This window comes from Schistocerca americana, chromosome 1 (assembly GCF_021461395.2).
Source record: "Schistocerca americana isolate TAMUIC-IGC-003095 chromosome 1, iqSchAmer2.1, whole genome shotgun sequence".
Classification (NCBI taxonomy): domain Eukaryota; kingdom Metazoa; phylum Arthropoda; class Insecta; order Orthoptera; family Acrididae; genus Schistocerca; species Schistocerca americana.
This window is the reverse complement of record NC_060119.1, coordinates 556,521,842-556,546,431: the sequence shown is the minus strand read 5'-3', so window position 1 is coordinate 556,546,431 and position 24,590 is coordinate 556,521,842. Positions and strand designations below refer to the sequence as shown.

At 40.1% G+C, this 24,590-nt stretch overlaps 1 protein-coding gene across 3 annotated transcripts in view; it reads right to left on the bottom strand.

Annotated features, from left to right (window-relative positions):
• LOC124606272 (caspase-8) overlaps positions 1-24,590 on the bottom strand; it is a 130,429-nt gene that overhangs the window by 22,452 nt on the left and 83,387 nt on the right. For all 3 annotated transcript variants that reach the window (XM_047138255.1, XM_047138271.1, XM_047138264.1), the window contains exons 6-8: positions 23,873-24,085; positions 3,696-4,011; positions 516-729 (exon numbers count right to left, since the gene is read on the bottom strand). In XM_047138255.1, coding sequence (XP_046994211.1) covers positions 516-729; positions 3,696-4,011; positions 23,873-24,085 — 743 coding nt within the window. The remainder of the gene's footprint in view (positions 1-515; positions 730-3,695; positions 4,012-23,872; positions 24,086-24,590) is intronic.

Below are 24,590 nucleotides of genomic sequence, written 5' to 3'. Positions count from 1 at the left end.
GTGTGCTTAATGGTTTAGCAATATGCCAAAGAATATGAGAGCATCACAGAGGTCACCCAATGTTACTTTCTTTTCTGTAGAACATTCCCCATCCCAAAGACCATACAGTACTGGGTTTTCTAAACCAAATATTAAATCATACATCTGCAAAGATACTACGTATTACCATAACTTGGTTAGAGGTTAACAGTGTGGTACACATCTATCTTAACAATCACCCTTCAGGCTGCTTGCAGATATCTGTCAGCAATCACAGTGTGGCTTGTCATTAAATTTATAAGCCGTTCAAGGAGCAGGTGATACACGTGTTACACTACCTCTTAGTGAAATGGAAAAAAAATGACATTTCTGATTTTCATTTATAAATACATAAACTAGACTCACTATTTTTCATTGTTCTAAATGAAACACAAAATCTTTGATAAATCCTTTCACAGTCTCTCTCACACTGCATTAATTGCTAAATATAAGGTGAACTCAAAATATCAAGATGTTATCTAGCTTCTCATACTCACTTTTCTTTCCATGACTCAGAATGCAGAGAGCAAAACACGAATGATATGGCAGGACTTTATTGGCAATGGTCTTCACCTCTGCCTCCATTGTTACATCTGTAAGATTCTCACGAACAAGCACAAGAAATCCTAATTTCGTAAATATTTCAATCAGGCGATCCCTGTCGAGATCTGTACCCATACGAGTCTCCAGGGGCTCTTCTGGCAAGAGATGCTGTCAGAAGATAAGTTCGAATCAGAAGTATGAAACCAAAACACAAAATATTATATTCCAAATGACAATTTTTGAAATGTGGGAAGAGGATAGGGGATATGGAGAGTATGCTGACTTCTGCACCATCAACGATGGTACCCTTTGCAGTGTCATCTGGCAATGCTGTAAAGCTCAAATTCTTTTAACCACAAGTAACAATGGTGATGACGGCATGTGAAACAATACATAATTAATACTTCAATTTCCCATGATGCTTTTACAGATCTGAAATTCGTAGCAACCTAGAGCATTTTATGATTCAATTGTTCGCTGCAAAATTCAAGTTATAGTCCTGAGCTCACTAACAATCTGTATTGGAAAGTTAAATAAGCATGGCAACAAACTTAGTACAAGTCAACCAACAGATATCCAAGTGTCTACATGCATGCCATGAAACCTAATTACTCTCCAAGTCACTCCTCTATCTTTCACGAGCTTTTCTATCATATTTTAAAAATAATACAAAAAAAATCAATATCAATGGCAAGGAGGTGCATGTCTCTGAGTAGCTCTGGTGATATCCTGCATGAATGGGCAGAAAATGTTATTTCCTTGGTCCTGACTACATACTGCCTATTGCCAACAAATATCACTTCTTGTTAGTTTCTTCCTCATTGGCAACTGCTGTTATTCCTTTCATATCCACTAACCCAAGTTTAACTTCTAATACTGCAAATGCTCATTAAGTGACTTTTTATTTTGTTATTTTGTGAATGTGAACATGTATAGCGGTGAAGTTTCCAAATAAGTAATTTACTTCAATGATATTTGTTCCCACATTTGTTCTGCATCTACTTGCCCATAACGGTCTTCTTCCATTAAGAAGTAAATCTACCTATAACTTTTGTTTATGCCTTTCTATGCTAAAGGAGACTTACTTTATCAGTTCAGCATCTCATTTATTTTACTGTACTTTTTCATGACCTGTCATACTTTTTACAACATTACAACAGATTCTAATGTACTTGGCTTCTACTGCAAGCTAGGTCATGATCAGTACACCAAAGACACCAGTGTTCTGAAACAAGGAATCTCTATGATATGAGAACACAATGATTATGAGCTTTGGCAGTAATTTCTTCCCTTCAATCAAGGATGGAAGGAAGGACGTTAAGACTGTGAAACATCACAAACATCTGGATTTTTAAGAGAAGTGGAGCAGTAACTCAGAAAAACTAGGATTTAGAAGCAAACTGGCAGTGGCCTTTAAGCAAAAATCCAAGCATTTACATGAAATTATTCAAGGCAACCGCAGACATAAAGCAAACACAAATCTGTGTGATGTTTCTCCCAAGCACAAGTTCATTACCTTAACTATGTGGTGTTTGGTGCTATGAAGGAGTGTAGTCTGCAGTGTGGTGGATTAAATAGTTGTCCACTGAACTGGACTGAAAGCAGTGATGAAAACTGGAAACTTCTGAGTTGCAAGAATGGTGTATTGTGGCTGTGTCATTACTTACAGAAACTGCATCTAAAACTGCTAGATTCACCTAGTTCAACAAGTTCATGACACCCCAGCAAATCACATAATTTAAAATAACAGTGGACAGTAAATTATTCCTTTGAAGATTCTGCTAACAACATAACAGTCATGAACACAGAGACGACAAATGTTGTTAGAACTCAAATCAGCATCTCAAGCAACACAGACTCAGTCACAAACAGCACACACTGCAGTTACAGTTTTCCACTTACAAATTTCCCAAACACAAACTCAAACCCAAACCTGCTGACCACTAAAATGAATGCAACAACACAACATAAATACATGATGGAGATGAAAATGAGAGTAGTAATGTGTGATAAATCATCCCTTAGCTCATTCTCCACCAGGGATTTGACTACCTCTCACTATGTCCTGAAATGAGGAATTTCCTGCCCACCATCAACTCCACTCCTCCCACCATGGTATTCTACCACCCACTGAATCTACACACTATAACTATCCATCTCTAACCCACCCTTTGTCCCAAACCCTTGCCTCATGGCTCATTCCCTGCAATAGAGCTAGACCCGAAACCTGTCCCATATATCCTCATACTAACATCTATTCCAGCCTTCTCCATGCTATCTCCTACTCCTCAAAGGCAGGCCTACAAGTGAAAACAGCTATGTGATCTACAAACTAAACTGCAACCACTGCGCTGCTTTCTACGTGGGCAAGTCAACAAACAAGCTGTGTGTTCACATGAATGGCCACTGCAAAACTGTGGCCAAAAAAAAGCTGGACCACACAGTTGCTAATGCCCCGATCCGCCCCACCCGCACATTTGAACAAATAATTTCTCCTTGATACTATGCCCACCATACTTAATTACAGGGGTTAAAGCAAATATCTTTTTTTTATGAACTTGGAAAAATGAGTCCTAAAATGTCACCGTATCACCATTTTCTGAAAATGGATTGCAAATTGTAAGCTGTTGCGGTTAGAGCATTAGCAGTGGAATTTAAATCAAAATATGTAGTAGAACTTCAAACCAGATTGTTTCATTAACACTAACATAGAATAGTATTGGGGAATCCTGTTCTGTAAGACAACTGATAAACTGTCAAATTAACATGACAGCAAGATCTCTCACTAGCAAGACAGTCACACACAAAATCCTTGGCATTCTGCCAAAGGTATGTGCGTTTCCCAACTGAAAGCATGGTTGCAAATAATAAAATGTGAGACTGAGTAAGGAAAAAAATTAAACAATATGGGAAATCCAGGATGGAATATAACAATATTAATTTTTGTAATAAGGAACAAAATTAACTTATCAAACAAACAACTGAAATCAAACATTAAGAAGAGCCCTGGTAAAATAGTCATTTGGGGGGGGGGGGGGGGGGAGAGGGAGAGAGAAAGAAAGAGAGAGAGAGAGAGAGAGAGAGAGAGAGAGAGAGAGAGAGAGAGAGAGTCTCTCAGAATGGAATATACTAACCTGGGATGCTGGAGTCGTATCTCTTGTAAACACTTTCTGGTTTATTATTAAACACATCCCAACATGCTTTAGGTTAATGTAATATCGGAAATCGTCATCACAAACTGAAGGCACCGCAGATATTTCATTCTTCAATTTGCTGGGGCTGGTAGACGAACTCTTAAAACTCATTTCACTGGCAGTTGACAATGACTCTTCACTTTTCCTTGAACATAGTGACTGAAAATTTTCAGCCAGTTCAGGGGCACCAACAGCTTTTAAACCATACACAAGCCCAGCTGCATCTGTGTCTGTGCAGCTGCCAACATTCAGGAACCTATAAAAAATGTGTTTCATATGAATAATCATATCACAAAATTCACTTTTAGTGAGTGAATTTTTTTTGACATGGTAACTTCAACCAGTAGCAGAAGGAAGTGCTAACCTTTATCAATTAAAAGATATGAATAATTGAACTTCATATTATGGCATGCCAGAGTGGACTTGGGATGCGCTAACATTTTGTTTTGAAGATACTGAAAGTTCATAACTCCATGTAATATGTTTGGCTAAATCCAAAAGCAACATAAATGAAACCAAGCAATTTACACAGCAGACTGTACTTTCTAGTGGTACATAAAAAATACTTGTAACCAGCATACAGCGCATGAGAGAAAGTTATCACATTAATCCTTACTAAATTAAAGGTTAGCATATTTGTCCAACAACCCCTCACTATGCTGTGAAGCACAATAAGACACTAAGAAAGACCGAGAAAATAGCAGAAAACTTGTCTAGGATGGATACATACATTTTTCTGCAGACTGCACTTGTCTTCCAAGGTATGATAAAATTTTGGTGAACAGACTTGCTGCTATTGAATAAAAAAAATGGAGCATTGCATTAACATAGCAAGCTGGAGCTATCCCACTTCTATGATTGCACTCCTATCAACTTATTTCTCTTTATATTCATTTTTCAGTTTACAGTTTACATCCACGTACATAAGAAGTGCAGTCATAGTATATAACTAAATTTATTAAAACATAACTCAGACTTTGCTTCACTTGAATTTATTGACCAGACTACTTTACTTCCCTATATGCCAATTCCAGTAGAGTATTTATTTTTCACAGACACCTTATTAATTAATAGATACGAATAATTGAACTTCATATTGTAGCATGTCAGAGTAGACTTCGGCTGAGCTAACACTGTTTTGAAAATACTGAAACCATTCATTATAAAGCCCAAGATTCCAACCCTTGAGTAAACATCCCTCAATTTGTGTGAAACTAACTTACCAGATAATTAATGCTAAATTTCAAAAGTATCTAGATTCTCTATCACTGATTGAGCCAATATAATTATTAGATTCAAGAGTTTACTGCTGTAGTTTTGTTACCCTATTTTAACTGAATCAGATGACTCCTTTCACTAACTGATTGACCCTTTAAGGGATTACATAAATTCGCACTGATTATAAATCTAAAGATGGCGCCTGTACTCGTAAACGGATTATTCCCAATGTGATTGTACAAAATGGTCTCATGATGACCTGCATTTTCCGAAACCACTACATATTTTATAAACCAAAATAACTGTCATAACATACAGACCATCCAAACCTAGCTGTTTTTCAAACCAAAACATATTTTGCAGAATTGGAATATGCTCATATGCAGTCTTTATAAGGGTAACCCATAAGCTCACAAGCAACCCCTAAGTGGAAGTCTGCTGCTGGTAATCACAAGAATAACATCTCCAAAAAAGTCTGTCACCCATACCACACATCATGTAATCTCATATGTGGTATCTTCGTTAAGTTGGTTGGTAAAGTTTAATTTGCATCTGAACTTCAATCCTGCAGTACTTCCAGGTTAAGATCTCTGCAGAGTATGATGAAAATTTTTCTATGTACTCTAAACACATTCCTGAGCATTTTTTTCTGGAAGTGTATCCATTTAACAGTATGATCTGATACAAACTTCGGACTGTCCATGCGGATTTCAAGTACAAAAGCACACTGTTTCTTGGGATTGTGAATGTATCTGTATAAATAACTGTTTCATTTGGAAACTGGAACTGCTCACTGTACCAGATATAATGGCAATAAATGTTGTAATAATCTAAGTTAGTTAAAAAGTTGTGTGGAGTACGTCATCAGAATATTTCCCATAGTAACAATTTTACAACAAATCTACAACATCCTTCAACCAGACACTGAGGGCAGAATAAAGGTTTGCAGATGTATCACATACCATATGACAAAAGCAGCATAAATTTGAGCATCAATTGAGCTGTGGCCGACCACTAGCAGCAGCATGGTCAACAAAGGTAATATGATCTATCTGATCAGCTAAGACTTAGTCAGTTTGGAGTTTTGGTTTGGCCATTTCTCACTGACTTGTACAAACATACTTATAGGACTCTAGCATTTTTTTTGATAATTATGCATTTTCTTAAAATCTCCAATATAATGTAGGGCTAGACATTCCCCAGGGGATTGCTTGGCAGCAGCTCAGGCAAAGTCTGTGACCATGTTAAAAGAAGACATCATCCAACCACGAAGTGGTCCATGGTCTTTCCACTGACCCTGGTTCCCAAGAAGAGTGGATCATGGTGTCCATGTGATGATTACAGAGCACTTAATGCAAGAATTGTACCAGACATTACCCAGTTCCATTGCTACAGGATTATAATTATGCTTTACACGGTGCAACAATTTTTAATGTGCTGGACTACTCCAAGGCTTGTATTCAAATACCAGAGCCAGAAGATACCGGCAACCATTATACCATTCAGGTTGTTCGAGTGCATGTTTATAACCTATGGTTAATGCAACGCAGCCCAAACATTGCAACGATTTATAGAATCTGTACTACAGAGCCTGCCCTTCTGCTTTGGTTACCTTGATATCTCTAACTCTTCGAACAGTGAAGAAGAACACCAACATCTCTGAGAGGTATTCAAACAATTGGAACAGTACAGTGTCAATTTGAACACAACCAAATGCATATTACAGTGACCTGAATTTAATTTTTTTCTGCAGGCTGCCCTACCAACAACATTGAAACTATTCTGCAAATACAGAAAACAAGCACAGTCAAGGAGCTATGTCAGTTCCTCAGGATGCTAATATTATTTTTTTTTTTTTACTGTCGGCAACTACTGTGGGCAGTACAGCTAAAAGAACAACTGCAGCAGTTTCTTGCCCTAAGATTAAAGAAAAACTCTTCTGTGCGTTGGACTGAGGCGATGAGCTCTGCCTTTGATGCTCCTAACTAAAGTATGGCAAGCACTGTACTTCTGGTGCATCCTAAGCTTGATGCACCCTTGGCAATGGTGGTTGATGCAAGTTTAATGGCTATAGGTGCCGTATTACAACAATGGACAGAGGGCTCATTGCTACTGCTAGCCTTTTATTCTCAAACTGTCACTGTCACAACAGAAGTGCTCACTGGGTACAAAGCAATCACACACTTATAGCAACACCATAAACAGTTAACATATACATTTTCAAGCAGAACAGCAACAACTGTTCACTGCAATTATATCAGGAATTTATCGCACAGTTTACCACCAACATCAGGCCCGTCTCTGGTACGGGCAACATGGTAGCCAACTGGCTTCCGCGAATGAACAGTGTGTTGAAGCCCATGGACCAACACACTCACCCAGGTGCAACAGACTAACCAAGAACCAACAGACTAAGCAAGAACTTCACACTTTCCTGAACGATGCCAACTAACCAAGAACCAACAGACTAAGCAAGAACTTCACACTTTCCTGAACGATGCCAACTTGGCATTACAGCTAAAACTTGTTAATGTCTCTGGCACATTTGTTAAAATATTTGTGACATTTCACAACTAAGAACCAACCATTCCTGACGGCTCAATTTCACATGCAAGCCTTCAATAATGTGCCATCCCAGAGCCCGTCCAATGTGCTGTCTGATGTTTAAGCACTCTCTCTTGCCAGAAATTGAGAAGGACTGACACGAGTGGATGTGCATGTTTATGCTATGCCAGCACAGCAAAGTGTCTCCCCATGTACACGGACCAGTGGGAAAATTCCCCAACATCACCTTACATTTTGTACAAGTAAATCTGAATGTCATGGGTCCACTACCTCAGTCACATGATCAGCAATACTTACAGACTATCTTACATCGTTTCACTCTATGGCCAGAGGCAGTAACATTGGACAACACCCTTGCAGAAACACCAGCCTCCACCTCCATGTCCACATGTCTATCAAAATTTGGTTGCCCACTGCACATACCAGGTCACAACAGGCAATACGAATCGGAGCTATTCGCCAAGCGTAAAAGTTTCTGCAGGTACTTCCATCATAAAACCATAAGTTACCACCAACCAAGCAAGGATTTGTTCGCTCAAAGCTGCTCTCAAACGCCATGAATTGACTTGGACGATTGCTCTACTGATTGTATTACTTGTACCACAAAATACTTATGAACCAGACACAGACGCTTCATCCGTTGAACTGGTTTTCAGCGAAGCAATATCTTCCTGGCGAATTTGTCGACGTCCATTTCTGCAATACATCACGCACGATCAGACAGACTTTCTGCAGCACTTGCACAAGCATATTGCTTGTTTTCATCCGCATCAATGTTCCAGACTGGCATCACTCTTTTGCACGTATCACGACTTGGCCAGTTGTTCACACATTATGCTGTGCTGTACATGGGCACACACCATGTGTTACAAAGCTGTGAACTGATGTTAAGATACTGCCGTCAACGGCAAGTTCACAACTGTCTCCACTGACTGCATCAAACTGGTGTACATCTTTAAAGGCACATCACCAGCAAAATTTTCACTCTGGATGGAATGGTCACTTCCCTGCACATTTCAAAGATGATGCTCCCCTTCCACCATGGCGGCTGATGTAGCAGTAAGTCACCACCATCTGCCGTCACCTGCTGTGTGTTGTCATGTCCAACAAGTGGAATTGCATGCACCACCACAGATAATGTTTGAGTGACAATGCTCTGCATTCCTTGCTTTCCACTTACTCTCAGGGAGACTATACATACAATGTAACTGGATAAAAAATCTAATCATCTAGTGGCAGCAGGAGAAAACACACACACACACACACACACACACACACACACACACACACACACAGGGTGTATGTAAAGTCCAGGAACACTTTCAATTATTTATTGCACAAGAACCAAACATTGTACAGATATCATACCTATGTCATTTTGAAGAGAAACCCTGAAAGTTTTTTTCATGTATAATTCCACAGTGTAGTTTGGTAATTTGCCGATAGTCAGCGCTAGTCGCAAACGTGGCGAGTTGGATCGGCCACGGAAGCGACTGCCACAGTTGACGATGCCATGCTGGGATGGATGTGGCAAGAATTCAATGGCCAACCGAGGTGAAGTTCATTTTTGCAAATGGTAACCCCTATTATTTATTCCATATTCGTATTCTATGTGAAAAAACCACATTAATTTTAGGGAACATTTCTTTCGAAAAACCGACTGTTTTACCAGTAGACCAAGAATGAAGCAATTCTGCCCAATGCTGGCAACGAGATCACCGAACGCAGAGATGGTGGTCAATCAATGTCTGGGTGGGCATAGTTTGTGATTACGTGATAGGCCCTGTTTTTTATGGTGAAACGTTGAATGGCTTGCGCTATCTTCATATTCTCCAGAATCTGGTGCTTCATTTACTAGAAAATATCCTCCTAGACATACGAGCATGTATGTGGTTTCAACATGACGGCACCCCTTCACATGAGGCCTTACCTGTCAGAAGGTACCTTAATGCAACTTACCCAAGTCCATGGATTGGTGTTGGTAGTGCAATTCCTGAATTCCCGCCAAGATCACAGACTTAACACCACTGGACAACTACTAATGGGGAGCTGTGAAGCAGAAGGTGTGCTCAACTCCCACTGATGATGCCAGAGGATATGAGAGAAAGGACTGTAGTGGCTTTCCAAGCAATCACCCACCAGACATAGAATGATGACGAGACCAGTTTCCAACAGTGTGCAAATGTGCATTAGCAATATGGGCAGTTGATCCTGTATATGAGATCTTAAGTCCACTGCGCAACTTCCACGTGGTTCACATTGGTTTCCGCTAATGCCAACAGTATTTGCTTTCCGGTTAATCACTACTGAAGTATTTCAAGGTCATTTCAAGTTCACAAAAACAGTGGACAGAGTTCAGAAACCAGATAAGATTTTCACTGAAAATTTTTCCCACTCTTGCTTCATTCTCGAGACACTGGTAACCCGGGAAAGTTACAATGAAGTACCCCTGGTGACAAACAATTAGTTTTTCGAAAAAAATGTACCTTACAAACAATGCATTTTTTTCATGTAGAATACGAATATGGAATAAAAAACAGGGTTCAAGGTCATTTTGAGGTAACCACTCCATGATCCCATGATCCCCTTAAACATTACAACTTTTATTAGATACTTTTTCAGAATTGTGCCTCTCCAGAGATATCGGCCAGTATAGATTAAAATGGGACACCCTGTATACAGGTATTAAAATTTGGAAGCTTTCAGAGCAAGCTGCTGCTCCTCCTCCTGACAGAAGGATTGAAGGGGAAGGAAGACAGGTGAAGGAAAAAAAAACTGGTGAGGTTTAGGAAATGGGGAGAGTTCAGGAAAGTCACTCAGAACCACTGTGTCAGGGGAGACTTGCTGGACGGCATGAGAAGGAAAGACTGAGTGTTGGGCACTGTGCAATTTGAAAACCTAAGAGCATAAAGGTGGAAGACTAGGTAATATGCAAGACAGTGATTACTAACAAAACATTGTGCACGAGTTAATAAGAGCTGAAAGCTAAGTGCATTGTATTTGTTAGAGGTAGGACAAAATAGACAGGTCAGCAAATAAAAGATACAGAATACTAAAAGGTAGTGAAGAACAGAATAGTTACTGAGAAGGAATGCTGAGATGGAAGAAATTAACGTAAATTAAGGCCAGGTGGATGGCAAGAACCAAGGACATGTTGTAACACCAGTTCCAACTGCGGAGTTCTGAGGAACCGTTGTCCGAGAGAAGAAGACAGATGGCGAAGTCCACTGGGCAACCTCCATTTAGGTCATGACTGTTCAGTTGTTGAGCATGCTCTGCAACATGATACTGTGTATTGTTAGTATAAACCACCCTGCCTACGCCCATTCATCGTAACTGACAACTTGAGGACAGTCATGCTGTGAAAGACCCAACAGTGTTTATTTAACAGCTGCTACACAACATGCATGTCATTTCACAGGTGGCTTGTTTTGCCAGTTACAGGGACGATATAGGTGATGGTAGGAGGGTACATAGATAAGTCTGAACAAAGATGTTTGCCTCAAATGCTAAAGCTGTATGGGTGGGAACTTTTAACATGGAAAGGAGGCAACTGCCAAAACGTAAGTACTGTTGTTTGGTACATCTACATCTACATTCTACATTTATACTCTGCAAGCCACCCAATGGTGTGTGGCGGAGGGTACTTAACATGCCACTGTCATTACCTCCCTTTCCTGTTCCAGTCGCGTATGGTTTGCGAGAAGAACGACTGCCAAAAAGCCTCCGTGCGCGCTCGAATCTCTCTAATTTTACATTCGTGATCTCCTCAGGAGGTAGAAGTAGGGGGAAGAAATATATTCGATACCTCATCCAGAAACGCACCCTCTCGAAACCTGGACAGCAAGCTACACTGGGATGCAGAGCACCTCTCTCGCAGAATCTGCCACTTGAGTTTGCTAAACATCTCTGTAACGCTATCACGCTTACCAAATAACCCTGTGACGAAATGCGCCGCTCTTCTTTGGATCTTCTCTATCTCCTCTGTCAACTCGACCTAGTACGGATCCCACACTGATGAGCAATACTCAAGTATAGGTCGAACGAGTGTTTTGTAAGCCACCTCCTTTGTTGATGGGACTACATTTTCTAAGGACTCTCCCAATGAATCTCAACCTGGCACCTGCCTTACTAACAATTTTATATGATCATTCCAGTTCAAATCGTTCCGTACACATACTCCCAGATATTTTATAGAAGTAACTGCTACCAGTGTTTGCTCTGCTATCATATAATCATACAATAAAGGATCTTCCTTTCTATGTATTCGCAATACATTACATTTGTCTATGTTAAGGGTCAGTTGCCACTCCCTGCACCAAGTGCCTATCCGCTGTAGATCTTCCTGCATTTCGCTGCAATTTTCTAATGCTGCAACTTCTCTGTATACTACAGCATCATCGGCAAAAAGCTGCATGGAACTTCCGACACTATCTACTAGGTCATTTATATATATTGTGAAAAATCATGGTCCCATAACACTCCCCTGTGGCACACCAGAGGTTAGTTTAACGTCTTTAGACGTCTCTCCATTGAGAACAACATGCTGTGTTCTGTTTCCTAAAAACTCTTCAATCCAGCCACACAGCTGGTCTGATATTCCGTAGGCTCTTACTTTGTTTATCAGGCGACAGTGCGGAACTGTATCGAACGCCTTCCGGAAGCCAAGGAAAATGGCATCTACCTGGGAGCCTGTATCTAATATTTTCTGGGTCTCATGAACAAATAAAGCGAGTTGGGTCTCACACAGTTACTGTTTCCAGAATCCATGTTGATTCCTACAAAGTAGATTCTGGGTTTCCAGAAATGACACGATATGTGAGCAAAAAACATGTTCTAAAATTCTACAACAGATTGATGTCTGAGATATAGGCCTATAGTTTAGCGCATCTGCTCGGCGACCCTTCTTGAAGACTGGGACTACCTGTGCTCTTTTGCAATCATTTGGAACCTTCAGTTCCTCTAGAGACTTGCGGTACAGGGCTGTTAGAAGGGCAAGTTCTTTCGCGTACTCTGTGTAGAATCGAACTGGTATCCCGTCATGTCCAGATGACTTTCCTCTGTTGAGTGATTTCAGTTGCGTTTCTATTCCTTGGACACTTATTTCAATGTCCGGTTTAATGTGAACAGAAGTGTGTAGCTGACCCTTGGTGAGAACAAGGTCAGCAGCAAGGGAAGTGGCATGGGATTTGGAACAGATCACTGAGAAATATACTTGGGAGAATGTACATAGTTACACATAGCTTGACTACTGACTCATTGTTCTGTTTCAGCCTTTTAAGAGACAATTTTACACCCAAGTAAAATGTATCCGAACAGTTCATAAGCAAGTTGAGTTCTGATAAATAAAGTTATTATTCTATGTAATTTGGAGAGTGGATTATTTACACACTAGCTGGCTTGGAAGATGCACGTCTAATAATTCTAACAGTCCTAATCACAGCTGCACTGACAACACTATCAATTATACTATAGTTCCAGCACAACAGCAGTACTTTATGTGGCATACAATTTCTACAAATGGCTAAGGGCTGTAACCACAGCTGTCATTATCTGATATTTAATTATAGCAAATCACACCAAAAATGATGCACTTTTGATAAATAATCACTGCACTGTACATTTGAAATAGCATACTGTCATAGCATAGACAAATTTAATTTCCTGTCACTTTTTTTGCAACAAACCATACCATAAATGATGTGTGTGGGAGATTTTCACTGTGCAGGTCCATTGAATCAGCTCATTTTCATAATACCTATGTCAAAATACAAAAACCACCAAATACAAAGTTCATTTCCACATAACTTAATCCTATATGGTTTTTCCCAAGTCCTGCTAATGATGTAAAACATATGTAGCACCTCACTGGCTACATTTCTCTCCATGAAGCAAAAATCTAACTTGGCAGATACTACTTTTCTAAATTCGCAATGTAGTGGAATGTGAAATTTCTCAGCGTGACATCACAAAACTCTACTAGCTCCTCATTCAGAAATGCTTTCACATACTATGGAAAGATGCTTTTGCACTGCTGCCTCAACCACATGTTTGGTGGATTAACTTTGATGGGAAACTTTACTACCCATCTTGCAATCCAGAACTTATCACTTAATGATTTTCTTTTTTTTATGAAGCTTTCCTGGGTGGTAGTTAATGTTTTTCAAGTGATGCCAATGTTAAAAATGCAGTGAAAACACAGGAACTCTACAGTTCATGGGAAGATCTCTCAAATTTATAAATAAATTAGGTATTGCATGGATAAATAACGCAAGCTTCAGTTTTGTACAGGACATGCTTTCTGTTAGTGAAATATTTGGCGTTTCAAATAAATTTAACCAATTTCACACATCTTTCATATATCTTCTACATGCATTAAGGTAGAACCTTAGACAGAATTAAGTTACACATGAAAACTAAGATTTACTCTGGCACAAGTTGTAAGTTGTCAGTTGATTTGGTTGCCATTAAGGGTCTCCATGGTGCAGCGAGTTCAATCACTATCTCATTCATTCTTAACCCTGTATCTATCATATTGAGATGGCAGTAGACAGCAATTTTGTTTTGTCAGTTTCAGTAAGCACAATTCATAACCACACAGCACATAAGTTTGCTTTGCGGAAGTTTGTGAAACACTATGCTTGCAGTATTGCATTGAGTATACAATCATCAACTAAACACTAGTTTGGCCACGGGCCTGGCACAACAGCTTATATAAGGCTGTTTAGCACACAGCGCAGCACTTCTTGTGCCCTCTATGCCAATGTGCAATGACCTCTTTAGACCAACAGAGGAGGCACGCACACACGTCAGCAGTGATAGACTGCTGGTATCCACTTAGGGCACCAGTCAAACCCTCGATCCCAGACTGAGCCTAGTCAAAATAGCTGCGAGGCGATCATTTGTGGGTGGCCGAGCTCTTCCCCTAGCAGACGAGCAATGTACGAGGCTGGCAGCTGCAAATCAGCTCCAACTGGTTACAGTCACGAACAGGACTCCGCCTATGTGAATTCAAGTTTTGAATGTACAGATAAACTGCACCATCTCACTGTTGAACTGGGGATGAAAGGGAGCGACCGTAACATGCCAGATACGGCTCTGTACAAAAAGCTTCAAAATCTTAAGAGATAAACTGTGGCCTATTAACAATCACAAGCATATGCGGCCATCACTAAGCAAAAAATCTTTGAGAGGGCTGTAGGTGTAGCTCCCATGGATGTGAACAAGCAATGAACCACATAAGGAAATTTTGAGAAAGCATCAACTCCAGAAGTCAAAAGGAGTTAAAGAATGGACCCACAAAATCAGCAAGAATATGCTCCCAAGAACAGTGGGGGACAGGCCGTGGAGAAAGAGAGGCCCGTGGGTCGCTTGATGGGTGGCGCACTGTGGGCAGGCTGCCAACTCATGATCTCATTGTCAATACCCAGCCAAAACATGTGGCTGCGGGCCAGCAATTTTGTACAAGAAATACCCCACTGGTCCATGTGGAGAACAAGCATAAAATCTCACCATAATGAGGGTAGGATCACAACCCTGGGTGCCAACTCTTCAGTAGCTGACAGTAAAACATCATCAAGTAATGATAGGCATGCAAGGGATCCGACGCTTGGCCTGGTGGTTTATCCAAGACCTCTAGAACTCAAAGAGCTGATTTTTAAATGAGAGTCAAATGCTTTGTGATTTAAGAAAGTCATTGTACATTCTTGCACATAGTTCAGCTTGCATTAAAGGAAATTTACTTTGAAAGTAACGCTTTTCAAACAACCATTCGCAATATTTTCCCGCAACCTGTTAGAAATAGGTTCGTCTCAGCAGTTGCCAGAGAGCACAAGATAACAGGTGTCTCTGGGCTTGCACAGCTACGATGACAAAAAAAGCCTGTATGTTTGTATGTGTAAAACATTAAAAGACCTTACATTATGTCATAAAAGAAGCAAGACATTAGAGGATACCCCAAGAGCATCGGAGTTTCGTGAACCTTATTAAAATGCGTAATTCGGCTTAAAGTGCAGATTCGTATGTCCAGATTCGGATGTAAATTTTCTTGGAGTACCAGCACTGTATTCTCATGTTTGGTTCTTTATTGTGGCATAATGCCATACGTGCTAGAAGATGAAAACCTGCACATCAATTACTTCATTTCAAATAAATTGACTGCCTTAGCAGAAAAGATTAATGAAAGCCAAATGTCTTTAGCAAACTGACAAAAATAACTTCATTGTTCCGCAAGGCGATTAATGCTTGACTGTCAGAAAGATGGAAATAAAATAAAATCTGAAACTAATAACATACTTTAGCCTTCCGTAGTTATGTGAATGTATATTCACTTGATAGCTCTCGGCCACAGAAATCAGTTTTGTTTTCATTTGACGCGAGAGCAATAAACAAAGAGGAAACAGCAAAATCACTAAATGTACACAAGGGGCACTTGGAGACTATCCACCTCCCAACTACAACTCAGATTGCTCTGTGCATAAGCCCCGGATCAATTATATTTCCAAATTGTGGCAATACTAGATAGAAGTGTCTGCAAATGTAATACAACTCTAAACTTTTCAAGTGACAAATTTTGGGAAAAACCTCATCTTATAATTGGATACATACAGTATGTAGAAGATACATTAAGGCACCGCAACACTGCACTCCAACTATCACGAGACTGAATGCAGCCTGGTGGGTGACAAACTGACTGAAGTACGTAAGAGGAGTAGAGATGAATCTGGAATTATTCTGGCAATGATTAGGGCCGCAAATGAGAAAGTCCACTGAAATAAGCAACTTTGTGAAAGGACTGATTGTCACGTCTTAACACCTCTGTACGAGCATCTCCAAAAATGGCAAAGCTGGTCAGCTGATTACGTGTTACTGTCATGAAAATCCATGGAAAGTGGTTGAAGGATAGTAAATCCACAAGCAGGCAACAAAGAGTTGGATATCCACACTTCATCACAGATTGTAGAGGTTATTTGTCCATTCTAAAGCAGAATAGGTGGGAACCTGTAGTAGAAATGATGACAGTACAATGCTGGTAAAACATGGCAGTGTCCACTGCTCAAGGGACACAGCTGAACTTGGAGTTCAGCAGCAAATAACCCCTGTGTGCTCCATTTGACCCACCGGGTTTTGGGTACACTTTCTTTGGAGCGAACAGTTGCTGGAAACATTCAACTTAGCACAGGCTGGTGGGTGCAGTATTATGCTATAGGGAATATTTATCTGGGTTTCCATATGATTGGAGATAGTAACCGAAGACAACAACTGCTGCTGCTGACTATGCGAACATTATTATAGACCACCTGCATCCCTTCATTCGTCTATTTGATGGGGCTGACCAGCAAGTTTGACTCTCAATGATTTTTTTTTTCCTAGAGGGGTGAGGGTGGGAGTGACTGGTGGGGTGTAGGTGCTATCCCTGCGACAACTTGGGACATCCTTGTCTGCTAGAATCCAAAACAGAAAGAAGCTGATGCAATGGTGTAAACAAAAAGCTCTACAAGCTGAATCTGAATGGTCTATAACAGAAAATCAGTGCTTGTTATATAACTAAGCAGGGAGACTGCAAAGCAGGGAGACTGCAAAGCAGGGAGACTGCAAAGCACTAGGCAGTGGGAGAAAACATTTTGGGATCTGTAGCAAACAGACTATAAGATCCTTTGGAAACAGCATCAGATAAACAATTTTTAATATACTGGTCAGACCGGACACTCAACCAATGCTGGATGATGCATGAGACATACAGGACACTTGCCACCACCCCAACAAGGAAGAGCCAGTGCCATTGTTACTTGGCACCTGGCCACAAGGGCCTGCCTGAATTGTGGAACCAGAGGCCATGAAACACGTGACACCACACCCTCTCCCCCTTCACCTTCCCAGCAGTAATTGCTCTACCATGTGGCCAGACAGTGACCAGGTCAACATGGGCACTGCTGTGGCTCCTGATACAATAAGAGCCAGCAATTGGGAATGCTATCTGCAAACTCTCGTGCACTGCTTGGGTTGTCCCACAAAACTTTAACACCATCACTGCCTAGTAACAGCATGCATTTAGGCATTGTCACAACCCATACGACAATTCCCTTTATCTCTGAACAACAATTAATAAAAACCATGGTAATGAACCTGAGGCACTCATCAATACAACTGGCATGTTACTGTTTTCTCACTTATAACAGCAATAGTGTTGTTGTTGTTGTTGTTGTTGTTGTTGTGGTCTTCAGTCCTGAGACTGGTTTGATGCAGCTCTCCATTCTACTCTATCCTGTGCAAGGTTCTTCATCTCTCAGTACCTACTGCAACCTACATCCTTCTGAATCTGCTTAGTGTATTCATCCCTTGGCACAATTTTTACCCTCCACGCTGCCCTCCAATACTAAATTGGTGATCCCTTGATGCCTCAGAACATGTCCTACCAACCGAACCCTTCTTCTGGTCAAGTTGTGCCACAAACTTCTCTTCTCCCCAATCCTATTCAATACTTCCTCATTAGTTATGTGATTTCCCATCTAATCTTCAGCATTCTCCTGTAGCACCACATTTCGAAAGCTTCTATTCTCTTCTTGTCCAAACTATTTATCGTCCATGTTTCACTTCCATACATGGCTACACTCCATACAAATATTTTCAGAAAAGACTTCCTGACACTTAAATCTATACTCGATGTTAACAAATTTCTCTTCTTCAGAAACGCTTTCCTTGCCACTACCAGTCTACATTTTATATCCTCTCTACTTCGACCATCATCAGTTATTTTGCTCCCCAAATAGCGAAACTCCTTTACTACTTTAAGTGTCTCATTTCCTAATCTAATTCCCTCAGCATCACCCTACTTAATTCTACTACATTCCATTATCCTTGTTTTGCTTTTGTTGATGTTCATCTCATATACTCCTCTCAAGACACTGTCCATTCCATTCAACTGCTCTTCCAAGTCCTTTGCTGTCTCAGACAGAATTACAATGTCATCGGCGAACCTCAAAGTTTTTATTTCTTCTCCATGGATTTTAATACCTACTCCGAATTTTTCTTTTGTTTCCTTTACTGCTTGCTCAATATACAGATTGAATAACATCGGGGAGAGGCTACAACCCTGTCTTACTCCCTTCCCAACCACTGCTTCCCTTTCATGCCCCTCGACTCTTATAACTGCCATCTGGTTTCTGTACGAATTGTAAATAGCCTTTCTCTCCCTGTATTTTACCCCTGCCACCTTTAGAATTTGAAAGAGAGTATTCCAGTCAACATTGTCAAAAGCTTTCTCTAAGTCTACAAATGCTAGAAACATAGGTTTGCCTTTCCTTAATCTTTCTTCTAAGATAAGTCGTAAGGTCAGCACTGCCTCACGTGTTCCAGTATTTCTACGAAATCCAAACTGATCTTCCCCGAGGTCGGCTTCTACTAGTTCTTCCATTCGTCTGTAAGGAATTTGTGTTAGTATTTTGCAGCTGTGGCTTATTAAACTGATTGTTCGGTAATTTTCACATCTGTCAACACCCGCTTTCTTTGGGATTGGAATTATTATATTCTTCTTGAAGTCTTGCTCACCAGATGGTAGAGTTTTGTCAGGACTGGCTCTCCCAAGGCCGTCAGTAGTTCCAATGGAATGTTGTCTACTCCGGGGGCCTTGTTTCGACTTCAGTGCTCTCTCAAACTCTTCACGCAGTATCGTCTCTCCCATTTCATCTTCATCTACATCCTCTTCCATTTCCATAATATTGTCCTCAAGTACATCGCCCTTGTATAGATCCTCTATATACTCCTTCCACCTTTCTGCTTTCCCTTCTTTGCTTAGAACTGGGTTTCCATCTGAGCTCTTGATGTTCATACAAGTGGTTCTCTTGTCTCCAAAGGTCTCTTTAATTTTTGTGTAGGCAGTATCTATCTTACCCCTAGTGAGATAAGCCTCTACATCCTTACATTTGTCCTCTAGCCATCCCTGCTTAGCCATTTTGCACTTCCTGTCGATCTCATTTTTGGACGTTTGTATTCCTTTTTGCATGCTTCATTTATTGCATTTTTATATGTTCTCCTTTCATCAATTAAATTCAATATTTCTTGTGTTACCCAAGGATTTCTACTAGCCCTCGTCTTTTACCTACTTGATCCTCTGCTGCCTTCACTACTTCATCCCTCAAAGCCACCCATTCATCTTCTACTGTATTTCTTTCCCCCATTGCTGTCAATTGTTCCCTTATGCTCTCCCTGAAACTCTGTACAACCTCTGGTTTAGTCAGTTTATCCAGGTCCCTTCTCCTTAAATTCCCACCTTTTTGCAGTTTCTTCACTTTTAATCTACAGTTCATAACCAATAGATTGTGGTCAGAGTCCACATCTGCCCCTGGAAATGTCTTACAATTTAAAACCTGGTTCCTAAATCTCTGTCTTACCATTATATAATCAATCTGATACCTTTTAGTATCTCCAGGATTCTTCCATGTATACAACCTTCTTTCATGATTCTTAAACCTAGTGTTAGCTATGATTAAGTTGTGCTCTGTGCAAAGTTCTACCAGGCGGCTTCCTCTTTCATTTCTTAGCCCCAATCCATATCCACCTACTACGTTTCCTTCTCTCCCTTTTCCTACACTCAAATTCCAGTCACCCATGACTATTAAATTTTCATCTCCCTTCACTATCTGAATAATTTCTTTTATTTCATCATACATTTCTTCAATTTCTTCGTCATCTGCAGAGATAGTTGGCATATAAACTTGTACTACTGTAGTAGGTGTGGGCTTCGTATCTATCTTGGCCACAATAATGCGTTCACTATGCTGTTTGTAGTAGCTTATCCGCATTCCTATTTTCCTATTCATTATTAAACCTAATCCTGCATTACCCCTATTTGATTTTGTGTTTATAACCCTGTAGTCACCTGACCAGAAGTCTTGTTCCTCCTGCCACCGAACTTCACTAATTCCCACTATATCTAACTTTAACCTATCCATTTCCCTTTTTTAATTTTCTAACCTACCTGCCCGATTAAGGGATCTGACATTCCACGCTCCGATCCGTAGAACGCCAGTTTTCTTTCTCCTGATAACGACATCCTCTTGAGTAGTCCCCGCCCAGAGATCCGAATGGGGGACTATTTTACCTCCGGAATATTTTACCCAAGAGGACGCCATCATCATTTAATCATTCAGTAAAGCTGCATGCCCTCGGGAAAAATTACGGCCATAGTTTCCCCTTGCTTTCAGCCGTTCGCAGTACCAGCACAGCAAGGCCGTTTTGGTTATTGTTACAAGGCCAGATCAGTCAATCATCCAGACTGTTGCCCTTGCGACTACTGAAAAGGCTGCTGTCCCTCTTCAGGAACCACACCTTTGTCTGGCCTCTCAACAGATACCCCTCCGTTGTGGTTGTACCTACGGTATGGCTATCTGTATCGCTGAGGCACGCAAGCCTCCCCACCAACAGCAAGGTCCATGGTTCATGGGGGGAACAGCAATAGTACAAAGAGCATTTTATGGTAAGAAATGATTCAATGCAATCTATTTACTTTCCCCTCAGTTGGCACATCCAATCCTTTTATTTATTATTAAGATGCTGATGCTACACTCAAATGCAATAACATGAACATTAACATCAATAAAATACAGTCAGGAACACTAATAAAATACATCACTATTCAAGTGAAAGGCAATCACCTTCACCAAAAGAAGCTGTTGGGAACCCTGAATTACCAAGGTAAGGTTGAAAGAAATGCCTCCCGCAGATCACAGTATTAAAATCCTAATGGTAAACTGCTCAAGCACTCTCAACAAAGTGTCAGAGTTTGAAGTACTCATGAAAAGCAGTGAAGTTCACATAATACTAGGTACAGAAAGCTGGTTGAGACCTGCTATCAAGCAGTGAGATTTTTCGGGAAAATTTAAGTGTATATTGAAAGGATAGGCAAATGGGAAATGGTGTATTTGTCACAGCAGAAAAAAAGCATCAAAATAGAAATTTAAGCTGCATGCAAGACAATTTGGGCAAGCCTCTACCTGGGGTGGGATAACATTATAATCGGATCCTTCTATTGCCCACAAGACTCATCTCCTGATGTGATGAAACACTTTAAAGAAAACCTCAGTTCACTTGTACATAATTTCCCCAATCATCAGCGGAGACTTTCATCATGAATCAATTAACTGGGAAAATTACAGTTTTGTTAGTGGTGGGCATAAAGCCACCCTGTAAAACATCACAAAACATCTTGTCCGAAAACTATCTCGAATAGAAAGTTACGGACCCCACCCATACCGGAAATATATTGGATTTAATGGCAACAAATAGACATCAGCTTCAGGTCTCTGAGGATGTCCACATTGAAACTGGTATAGTGACCCTGACACGGACATGGCAACAATGACTGCCAAAGTACAAAGAACAACTAAAACAAGCAGAAAGATACGTGTGTTCATTAAGCAGATAAAAAAATCAGTAGTGTCACATCAGCTCGTGGACGAGTCAGGGATGAAACTGAAGATAGTAAAGCAAAAGCTGAAATGCTTAACTACATTTTCAAATGTTCCATAACAAAGGAAACCCACGAGAATCACTCCAATCTAATCCTCATAAAACTGAAAAGATGAATGAAACAAGTATTAGTGTCAGTGGTGTTGAGAAATAGCCGATTTGTTAAAATTGAATAAAGTTCCAGGTCCCAATGGAATCCCTGTCAGATTCAACACAGAATTTGCGGCGGAGTTAGCCCCTCTTCTCACTTTAATCTATTGTAGTAATACCATGCCCAGTTCTTGGAAAAAGGCATAGGTCACACCCGTCTACAAGAAACGTAGTAGAAGTGATCCACAAAACTACTGTCCAGTATTCTTGACATTGATTTGTTGTAGACTTGTAGAACATGTTCTGAGCTCAAATATAATGAGGTATCTTGAACAGAATGACCTCCTCAATGCCAACCAGCATGGTTTTTGAAAAGAGGGTGAAACCCAACCCGCACTTTTTTCACATGACATACTGAAAGCCTTGGATAAAGGCAACCAAGTAGACACAGTGTTTCTTGATTTCCAAAAAGCAAATGACTTTGTACTGCATCCACACTTATTGTCAAAAGTATGATCATAAGGGGGTATCAAGTGAAATTTTTGACTGGATCAAGGACTTTTTGGTAGGGAGGTTGGGATGGAGAGTCATTCATCAGATATAGAAGTACCTTGGGCTGTGTTCCAGGAAATGTGCTGGGACCCTTGCTGTTGATGATGTATATTAATGACCTTGTAGACAATATCAATATGCTTTTCGCATATGTTGAAGTTATCGATAATGAAGTACTCTCTGAGAGGAGCTGCATAAATATTCAGTCAGATCTTGACGAGATTTTAACATGGTTCAGAAATTGGCAACATGTCTAAAATGTTCATAACTGTAAAACTTTGCACTTCACAAATCTAAAAAAAACTTAGTACCCTACGACTATAATATAAATGAGTTACTGTTGGAATCTTCTGTCTAATACAAATACCTAGACGTTACACTTTGTACAGATATGAAATGGAAATATCACATAGGAGCAGTTGTGGGTAAAGTGGGTGGTAGATTTTGGTTTATTGGTAGAATACTAGGAAAGTGCAATCAGTCTATAAAAGAGATTTCTCACAAATCACTCATGCGAGCCACCCTAGAATAATGCTCAATTGTGTGGGACCCGTACTGGATAGGTCTAACAGGGGATATTGAATGTATACAGAGAAGGGCAGCTCAAATGGTCAAAGGTTTGTTTAATCCATGGAAGTGTGTCACAGAGATACTGAAGGAACTGAAATGGCACACTCGAGTTTCAAAAACCAGCTTTAAATCATTATTCTAGGGATATGTTACAATCCCCTAAATATCGCTCCAACAGGGATCATGAGGATAAGATTAGAGTAATTACTGCACACAGAAGCATTGAAACAATCATTCTACCCATTCTTCATATGTGAATGGACCAGGAAGAAACCCTAATAACTGGTACAATGGGATGTACCCTCCGATATGCACCTCACTGTGGTATGCAGGGTTTAGACGTAAATGAAGATGTAGAAGCAGCTTGGGAGAAGGTAGCATAACCAAGATAAAATTAAAGTTGTAAATATATTGGACCAAAGAGCTGACTTATGAATATTATCACATATTACCATAGTATGAAGGCAGTGAACAGGCTTACTATCGCAGTTGTGTACCTTCATTGTTTTAGCCCTATTTCTTGCAAGCACAATGGATTCCACACCCTGCAACCCGCACTGTGCATTTTAACTACATTGCAGCAGGCACATTATCAAACCAAATTATAATTTTTATTAGGCACTAGGGTCCTAGTTCGAATAATTAAGTTTGCTTACCGCAGTGACATCATCTGCAATAGCGCTATCTCCAATAAATCTGGATCGAAGGCCCACAAATCTTCTGGCGCATGTCCAGATTCCACTAACTTCCTTTTCAAGTGATTTAAGAGTTGGACTGATTGACTTCCATCAAGTGACTCACACAAAATGTACAGAGCCTTGCGAACAATATGCACATATACTGAAGTTTCATTGTTGTCCGGAAGAAATCTGTAAAAAAAAAAGTATAATACATATTTTTAAATAAACCCTGGAATAATGGTTATGACAACATAAAATATCTTTTAAATAAATTTGGAAAAAAACAAAAGTAATCAATTACTGGTACTAATATGTCACGCAGCAATTAAATAGCCTTGATAAGGGTGAAAAAAGTTATTTTAAATAATTCTGTAATTATTAAAGTGTTCTGACACACCATTAAATGTTAATTCTATCAGAGAACAGAATCTAATTTTTTTTAAGAGTCCCTTTCCCCTTTCAATCTCTCAGAATATATAGCAGATTCCTGCTTATCAATATTACCAACATTTTTACACCTCTTTCCACATGAACAGACACCACTGTATACATATAAAACATTTTTAGTCCCTTATACTTGCACATGCCTGCCCTAAAATTTAATCCATGAAAATTAGGATTGCACTAATCGTCGGCGGCGGCGGCTGATACTCGTATCCGAGTTTTCATTTCTCTCCTGAGATTTCCTTTGTCA